The sequence below is a fragment of the Vulpes vulpes genome, chromosome X (genome assembly GCF_048418805.1).
Source record: "Vulpes vulpes isolate BD-2025 chromosome X, VulVul3, whole genome shotgun sequence".
NCBI lineage: Eukaryota > Metazoa > Chordata > Mammalia > Carnivora > Canidae > Vulpes > Vulpes vulpes.
In genome coordinates, this window is record NC_132796.1 from 45,505,782 (window position 1) to 45,515,422 (window position 9,641).

Here is a 9,641-nt window from a genome sequence, read left to right on the forward strand (position 1 = left end):
CATTCTGTAGCAATTGGCTTGTAACTTATATTGAGAAGAGACATTTTCACTAAAACAAAACAAAACAAAACCTTTTTCTTTCTGTGGGCCTATATTTAATAGAATAAGATACCACTAGTCAGGAGGAAAATATTGTAAAAATTTCTCATTCTTGTACTCTTATACTGTCTTCCTAGTATTACCAGTGTATTAAGCATATTCACCTCTTGGGCTCAGAAACCACACAAAACAAATCAGCCCACACCTTTCTTTTCACACAGATGACTGAATTGGCTTCTTATTGCAGGCACCCTCAGACCTTGTACATGAGGACTTGTGTATGAACAGGGAGTTTGTCCTGTAAATGCTGTTTGGTCCTGCTGCCTGGTCCAGCTCTCATAACTGCCACTGTGGTAATGGTGAGATACAAATGTGAAATGTGAAACTTTTAAAGTTTGATACGGTGTTATATTAGTTTTAGCTGTAAAATATAGTGATTCAACAATTCCATACATTACCCATTGCTCATTAAGACAAGTGCACTCCCAAAAACAGACACATAGATCAATGGAACAGAATAGAGAACCCAGAAGTGGACCCTGAAATGTATGGTCATCTAATATTCGATAAAGGAGGAAAGACTATCCATTGGAAGAAAGACAGTCTCTTCAATAAATGGTGCTGGGAAAATTGGACATCCACATGCAGAAGTATGAAACTGGACCACTCTCTTTCAAGCCGCTCTTCATCCTGGAGGAGCAGGAGCTGGGGGCCATCACTGAGGAGTCAGCCACTGCTTCCCCTGAGAGTGCCTCCCCGACGGAGCGGCCCAGCCCGGCCCACCTGGCCCGGGAGCTGAAGGAGCTGGTCAAGGAGCTGAGCAGTGGGGTCCAGGGGGAGCTGGTGGCCCCGCTGCACCCCCGCATCGTACAGCTCTCCCATGTCATGGATGGCCACGTGAGTGAGCGAGTCAAGAATAAGGTCTACCAGCTGGCCCGCCAGTACAGCCTCCGGATCAAAAGCAAATCTGTGATGGCCAGGCCGCCCCTACAGTGGGGAAAGGTGGCTCCCACCGTTCCCTCCCTGCAGGAGGAGGCTGGAGCACCCTCGGGCGGCACAGGTAGGAGAAAGCCGGTGCTGTCCCTCCTCAGCCACCAGCAGACGGCGGCCCAGGAGCACAGCCCGCCCAAGCCCGGCTCGCCTCGGCATTTCCCCTTCAGCCCCACTGCTGCCAGCCCGAAGGCCAGCTCACCGGGGCCCCGGCCCTCCTCTCGGAGCCCCCTCAGCCCCTTTGACACTGAGACCTTCAGCTGGCCCGATGTCCGAGAGCTCTGCTCCAAGTACGCCTCCCACGACGAGGCCTTCCAGGCTGAGGGCAGCCGGCCCCGCGGCCCGCCCGTCAACTGGAGCCGCTCGGGGCCCGAGAACATGGTGGAGCCCCCTCCGGCGGGCAGGGTGGGCCGCTGCTGCAGTGTGGGCGCCAGGAGGGGCCAGGCGGGCCCAGAGGCCGCCCAGCCCCAGCTGCCCGGGATGCTGCCCCAAAGCAGGCCGGTTGAAGAGGAAGCCCTGTATGTCACAGCAGACCTCACCCTGGAGAACAACCAGCGGGTGATCGTCATGGAGAAGGGGCCCCTGCCCTGCCCCGCTGCGGGGCTGGAGGAGCGCAGTGGGCAGGGACCAAGCTCACCAGCAGCCACAATGAGACAGGGCCTGGATTTCCAGGAGACTGGAGTTTCCAGGAGCCCGGAGTACTGGCCAAAGGAAGAGGGTCCCAGGGACCCAGCGGACCCAGGCCAGCAGGGCAGAGTGAGAAACCTGAGGGAGAAGTTCCAGGCCTTGAACTCCATAGGATGACTCTGAGTCTTGGGAGGAGCCGTGTGGCAGGGGAACTCTGAGGAACCTTGGAGTGCTTGCCCACAAGCCTGCGCTCACCCTGCCCACGTGAGCCCCTGAGAGGATGCTCTGGGGTACTCAGCAAGTGTCTTCACCTGCTGGGAATGCCCTGGCGCTTCCCTGGGCTCATGGCGACTTCTGCAGGCCCTTCTTCCCACCGAGGCCAGTGTGGGCACTTCCCTCATATATAGTTCTTCTCTGGTAAGAAGCCAGATATTTAAGCTCTCCTCTTCCTGGTGAGAGCAAGCCATGCTCAGGCCTCCAGTGCTGGGCTGACCACTGCCAGGCTGAGGAGACGGGGGAAGGTGGCCTGGGGAGGCTTTGCTCTTTAATTGCGCCTTTTCTTAGGATCCAGGCAGGAGCAAGACCCATAATTTATTGCTTTCCATTCTGTGGTGTATTTGTGTGCACACGTGTTCCTGAGTGTGTGTTCTTCCGTTGTTGATTCCTCTCCTGTGAAGAATGTAATGGACTTGGTTCAGGTACTTTTGTAGATTGTCTTGCTGACTCTGTGGTTGTCGCTAATGTATATACATTTCATTATTTGCCAATGGTGCAATAACCGCTGCTGACCAACCAAAAAAAAAAAAAAAAAAAAAGACAAGTGCACTCCTTAATCCCCATCACTTAACCCGTCCCCATACTACCTTCCCACTGGTAATCATCAGTTTGTTCTCTGTGATTAAAGTGTGTTTCTTGATTAGTCTCTCTCTCTCTCTCTCTCTCTCTCTCTCTCTCTTCTCTCTGTCCGTTTTTTTCCCCTTTGCTCCTTTGTTTTGTTTCTTAAATTCTACATACGAGTGAAATCATATGACTTATTTCACTTATCATTATACGCTCTAGCTCCATCCATGTTGTTACAAATGGCAAGATTTCATTATTTTTCATGGCTGAATAATTCATATGTATATTATATGATGTGATATATATACATATATATCACATCTTTTTTATCCATTCATCATTTGAAGGACACTTGGGCTGCTTCCATAATTTGCCTATTGTAAATAAATGTTGCTATAAACATAAGGGTGCAAGTATCCCTTTGAATTAGTGTTTTAGTATTCTTGGGATAAGTGCCCAGCAGTGTGATTGCTGGATCATGGGGTAGTTATATTTTTAACTTTGAGATAATCCCTCATACCATTTTCCACAGTGATGTTGAGCATCCTTTCATGTGTCTATTTCCCATCTGGATATCTTCTTTAGAGAAGTGTCTGTTTATGTGTTCTGCCCATTTTTAATTGGATTATTTGATTTTTTGGTGTTGAGTTGTATAAATTCTTTTTTTTTTTCTTTTAGTTTTATTTATTTATGATAGTCACAGAGAGAGAGACAGAGGCAGAGACACAGGCAGAGGGATAAGCAGGCTCCATGCACCGGGAGCCCGACGTGGGATTCGATCCCCGGTCTCCAGGATCGCGCCCTGGGCCAAAGGCAGGCGCCAAACCGCTGCGCCACCCAGGGATCCCTTCTTTGTATATTCTTGATACTAACCCCTTACCAGATAAGTCATTTGCAAATATCTTCTCCCATTCATTAGGTTGTCTTTCCTTGTTGTGCTTTTCATTTTGATGCGGTCCTAACAGTTTATTTTTCCTTTTGTTTCTCTTGCTTTAGGAGATATACCTAGAAAAATGTTGCTATGGTAGATGTCAGAAAATTTGATGCCTTTACTGGCTACTAGATGTTTCCAGTTTTTGACTATTACAAATAAAACTGCTATGAATATTTATGTGCAAGACTGTGTGGACATATGCTTTCCCTTCTTCTAGATAAAAAGAGCAACAGTATGGTAAGTATATGTTTATCATTTTAAGAAATTGCACAACTGTTTCCAAACATCCATAACCACATATATTCATGTCATGTAGTCATGGAGCCCTAGTAATTTCAGTTTTTTTAATTTGAGCCATTCTAATAGGTGTATTGTGGTATATCATTTTAGTTTTAACTAGCATTTCCCTAATTATAATGTTGTGCATCTTTTCATGTGCTTAACTGCCATCCATTTATCTTATTTGATGAAGAATCTGTTCTAATATTTGCCCATTATAATTGTGTTGTTTGCTTACCACTTATTGACTTTTAAGGGTTCTTTATATATTAAAATTACAAGCCCTGCGATGGTTACATGTTTCACAGATATTTTCTCCCATTCTGTGTCTTAATTTTTACTTTTCTGGTAGTCTCCGTAGTAGAACAAAGTATTTTAATTTAGACGAGGTCCAATTTACTGATTTTGTCTATTATACTTCATATTTTTGGCAACCTATTTAAGATATTTTTACCAAATCCACATTCACTTAAATTTTGTCCCATTTTTTTCTTATAAAAATGTTGTAGTCTTAGCTCTTACATTCAAGTCTAATGTCTTAATTTTTGTATGTTGTGTAAAGTAAGGATTGACCATCATTTATTTTAACCAATTGTTGTAGCATCAGTCCCTGATTACGCTATCTTTTCTCCACTGAATTAACTTTGCAGTTTTGTTGACAATCAGTTGACTATATCCATATGGGTCTATTTCCAGATTCTTCTCCTAAACTGATCGATGTGCCTACCTTTATGCCAATGCCATACTTTTCTCAATGCTATTGCTTTGTAGTAAGTCTTGGAAACTAGCAATGCAAGGCCTACAGCATGGTTATTCTTTTTCAAAATACTTTCAGATATTATAAGTCCTATGCATTTCCATATAAATCTTAGAAATATCTTGTCATCGTTTGGAGACAATTCTTTATAGGTCTTATATTTCTACTTGAATTCTGATTGGAGACATTAAGAGCTTTTGTTCCAAACTATTTTTCAATGCTATTTGCGTTACAAACAGCCTTGGAAGAAAGTAGAGATTGTGTTTCCTTCTGGGACAGAGGGCATACATATGTGCTATGCAGGAACATAAAGATGGTACTACCCTCTGAGGATGTTTACTACATGTCCATTTAAAAAGTCCATTTAAAACAATGGAGTTTCGTACACTATAATGCAAACCCATTGTTTGCATATCATACATCTGCAGTGCTTCTTATCATTAGCCTGAGACTTGGGGACTGAGGCTAACCACTGCAAAGAAGTTCATGCTACCTGCTGTGGAATGACTAATAAACCATCCTTTTTATGTCTGACTTAGGTGTCTTGTATCTTCTTCCAGTATCTATGAAACTGTCAGATCAAATTGTTAGTTTACAAGTTGGGTAAAAACTTACACCTTTCACAGTTCTTGACACACAGTTGCCAAAAAGATATTGTCCAAAGTAAATGCTGACATCTCCGAATCCTATATGTAGTGGATAGACACAACCAGTGCATATTTAAATGTCTTGCTGTCAGAGAGTTACCAGCCAACTTGAGGATATTGCTCTTATGTGACATTGATGATTTTTTGACTCATCAGGAAAGCCAATATTTGTTAGAGTGTTTGTCTCTTTCAGGCTCCCAATAAACACATACACTACTGAATACAACTCATGCATTATTTCCTTTTCACTGGCTTATATGCTATTTTGGGGCCCAAGAGCCCACAAAAGAGCTTTTATTTTTGTTTTAATTTTGTTTTCACACAAAAGTAACCAGTCATGGGACACCTGGGGAGCTCAGTCACTTAAGCATCTAACTGGCTTTTTTTTTTTTTTTTTTAGATTTTATTTATTTATTCATGAGAGACACAGAGAAAGGCAGAGACATAGGCAGAAGGAGAAGCAGACTCGCCATGGAGAGCCCGATGCGGGACTCGATTCCAGGACTCCAGGATGATGCCCTGAACTGAAGGCAGACACTCAAACACTGAGCCACCCAGACGTCGCAAACATCTAACTCTTGATTTCAGCTCAGGTCATGATCTCAGGTTTGCAAGTCCTGAGTTGGGCTTCACGTTCAGCAGGGAGTCTGCTTCTCTCTCTCTCTCTCTCTCTCTCTCTCTCTCTCTCTCCCTCTCCCCCAGCCCACAGTCTCTCTAAAATAAATAAATAAAAATTTAAAATAAATAAATAAATAAATCTTTTAAAAGACATTACCAATCACACACAACTATTTGTTGCACTTTTTAGGACTTTTAAAAAAAATGTATATATTAATATATATATTTTTGGGGTGAGAGAGGCAATTTTATTTTTTAATTTCATGCTTGAAATTCACAAATGTACATGAAGTACTATGTAAACTTTAGGATAGCATTATTTGACTTGAGCAATATCACCTCAATCTAAGTTTAACTGGGGAAATACAATTTGGCCATTCTGCTTTAAAATGTCAAAAAGCCACCAAATTAGAATAGGGTACTTACAATTAGAATTTTTAAATTGAGTCTCCCATACAGATTTGTAAGTTACTGTTGGATTAACTGTTATATTTAGGTAAAACACGTTATCAAGATATTATGGAAGAAATTACATCTTTTGCATTAATGGTCCCCTGGGTTGCACTTGGACTAGTAACAAAAAATATATATACTGACATCATACACTAAACTATATTCATATTATAGATTACAAAAATTATTGAAAGCCAGAATGAATCTTTAAGGTTGGAGGGACCCTTTAATAGTTTAATCTTTGGGCTTAAGAAAGAAAAATTAGTCCCATACTGCATCTCACCTCTCTTAAAAATAGGAAGTGTTTTAGCAGCTTAAAACCTTTAGTTATATAAAACTAATTACACTAGGATTTACTTTGAAATATAGTTTACAACCAGATCAATTATACATACACTGGCACTTTAGCACAAGGGCAAACTTTTAAAAACAAATTATTTTGGACCTTTAAAATCAGGCCATAGTATAAAAACAGAGTCCATGGTCTTACATTTAGCAAATTCATACTAAAATATTCTATTTTTGTAGGATAAATGCCAACAAAACTTTACATATACTACAAGTTTATTACATATATTTACATGGCTCTTTCCTAAGGTACTTAAAACTCTCACATTATACAGCTCCCTACTTCACGTAAGCTTTTCAGGGAATGATTTGAGACCAGATCACTGTCAGAATAGCTTATGCAGTGCTGTAATACAAAAATGTATTTTGAAAGCTACTCAGTGACCACAAAATACTGTTTCTGTAAGAAATGGTTTTGGTGCATTAGTTGGCAGACACCCACTGCATGAAACAAACGGCCATTGGGATATATGGTCTCATCTAAATTAGATAGCCCCTAGTGACCTTTTCCACATTTCACCAGCATAGTTTTACAAAAATGCAACTATTCTCTAAGAAAAACTCACATTTTCTTTTTGGCAGTGCATCGGGTTGTTGTCATATTCCTGGTTTGGGTGTTTCTAGGACTTTAAACTGTTAAATATTCAACTACTCCAATCCCTGTAGGTCTTAACTGGATGCTTATAATCAGATTCACTAGCTTCCAACAAGTAAATCTACTGATCCATGAAGGATAATCTTAAATTAGTATTTGTGCCCAACAAACAATAGGAAAAGTTGATTACCGTTCACCAAATCTAAATTTGACAGGTTTCATTTAAGAGTTACTCAATCGAGGGATCCCTGGGTGGCGCAGCGGTTTGGCGCCTGCCTTTGGCCCAGGGCGCGATCCTGGAGACCCGGGATCGAATCCCACGTCAGGCTCCCGGTGCATGGAGCCTGCTTCTCCCTCTGCCTGTGTCTCTGCCTCTCTCTCTCTCTCTGTGACTATCATAAATAAATAAAAAAAAAAATTAAAAAAAAAAGAGTTACTCAATCGAGAACACAATATCAAGTACAATTATCAATAATTTAGTTATTTAAAGTTGCACTGATACTACCATTACATCACAGTGCACACTACACGTAAAACAGTTAAGATGAAATCTAATAATGTTTTCTACATTAATTAGCAATTTTACACAGATTAATTCCCTAGTGAATCTGGTCTGAAACAACTGACAACTACCCTTAAATATAACTAAATTTAAACAGTAGTATTTTATCTTATTTTATACTTGTACTTTAAGTAAGGTTTTAAGTTGAAGTGTCATTATTTCCTTATCAGAAGGATTAAAGGAAACTGGAACCCAGTGGCTTGGTGGTTTAGGAAAAACACTTGGTGATGGTGGCTCACTAAACTTGGCTCCAGCGTAGTTCTGATTAGTTTGAGACTTAAAAAGTAAAGTGGGACTTGATAAGCTAGAGTTCCAGTTTTGATTATTTGGAAAATTTTTGTTCTTCCCCCCGTTTTGCATGGCCTGCCGTGCAGCTGCTGAGGAGGTGTAAGTGTGTCCTCTTTCTTTTTTCTTGTGAACAATCTTCATTTGGGAATTCTGATCCTTGGTCTTCTCTCTGTTAAGCTGTTGCTGGTTCTTACTAACGTTTCTCGACTGAGGGGCTGGAATGTTATACCTCTCTCCACCACCCATCTTCAGCTTCTTTGTCACCTTTCGGTCTGCCTTTCGGATCGCAGGATTTCCACCACCTGTCCCCGTCCTTGCTGCCAAGCCCACGATAAGAGATGTTGCTTTCTGCCGGATCCTTTCCTTTGTCTCAATACAGAAGTTTTCATGGGCCGATCCGCCGAGTTCAGCCTAGGAGCTGAGGCCAACATCGGAGTCTCCTCAGCACACAAGCTTGAGAGAAGTCGGGCACCGACGAGCTAGCTGCTGACCACCTCGGCGTCCCGACTCGACCTCCTCCTTACGCCTCTACCGACCCCAAAAATGTATATATTAATATTTATTTACATATTTACAAGTTTACACCTCTATGATATAAAATTTCTTTTAAAAATTGAGAGCCAATAGTCATATACAATATCCAGTCTTTACAGTAGCAATGGTAGAACAGATACTAACGCTGGTTGTTAGTTGATATTTCTTCCAAAAATAATAGCTTCATCAGAAGGACTACTTCAGGTTAGAATTCCAAAATTTCCTCAAAGATGATGTAATGCTTGAATTGTAAATTAGATGGCATTCATTTCATTATTTAAATTACTTAGTTACTATACATTTGATTTCATCTTGTAGTACCAGTCAGGTGGAGTTGGTTTTGTCTGTTTCTGTGCCACATTTCAGAGAACCTTTTATAAGCAGCAAAAAGACATATACTATTCCTACTAGTACCATGCCTGATGTAATCTTAAAACTGTGCCCTGAATTACCATTTGGGACACAGGTTGGTAAAACAAGCAATGATGTCTATTTGGATAATGGATTGCTAATGATACGTTGTATTTCCTGTAAGATCACTTTCCTTCTTAATATACACTTCAGATGAATCAGAGCTATTTTACACAGTGCTGAAGAACAATTCCATGAGTACTTAATAAGGTCTATATGGCTGTTGTAAGATTCCAGGATCCTGCAATGGACTGTAAGGTCTTCAACAGTCAATGTGCAATTTAGTGTTGGATATGGAAGAGACTCAATCATATACAGAATGAACTTGATGTTATCTTTAATGCTTGGAGATTCAATTTCATACTCATCTTCATCTGATGATGTTAGGTTGAAGGTTACCTGATGTGATGTCTAACTGAATTACAAAAGGTGGGAGAGCTTTGGCCTTAGAATTTTCTTCCCATTCTATGAGTGTATCCCTTTTTTCCCCTAACATGACCTCTATAAAGGGTACTTGGGAGGCAAGTTTTGAAGGCAAAAGACAAATCATTATGCTGGATAAAAAAATGTTTTACAATCATTCAACAATTCCCTATCTTGGGTTCTGAACATGTGTAGTTTTGTAGGTATTTACTCCTATACTTAAGATAGTTATATTACACAGATTCAAATATGAACCACAATACCAAAGTTGTTCTAACAAATACACATGTACCCAC

General features: G+C 41.0%; 2 protein-coding genes across 2 annotated transcripts; one reads left to right on the forward strand and one right to left on the reverse strand.

Moving 5' to 3' along the window:
* The first annotated feature begins 565 nt into the window (after positions 1-565).
* LOC140596064 (pleckstrin homology domain-containing family G member 3-like) lies at positions 566-2,470 on the forward strand. The gene has a single exon (XM_072743334.1). The coding sequence runs from the start codon at positions 655-657 to the stop codon at positions 1,831-1,833; it is 1,179 nt and encodes a 392-aa protein (XP_072599435.1). The 5' UTR covers positions 566-654; the 3' UTR covers positions 1,834-2,470.
* Positions 2,471-7,803: 5,333 nt separating this feature from the next.
* Positions 7,804-8,491, reverse strand: LOC112912449 (proline-rich nuclear receptor coactivator 2-like). The gene has a single exon (XM_025989147.2). The coding sequence runs from the start codon at positions 8,221-8,223 to the stop codon at positions 7,804-7,806; it is 420 nt and encodes a 139-aa protein (XP_025844932.1). The 5' UTR covers positions 8,224-8,491.
* Positions 8,492-9,641: the final 1,150 nt, after the last annotated feature.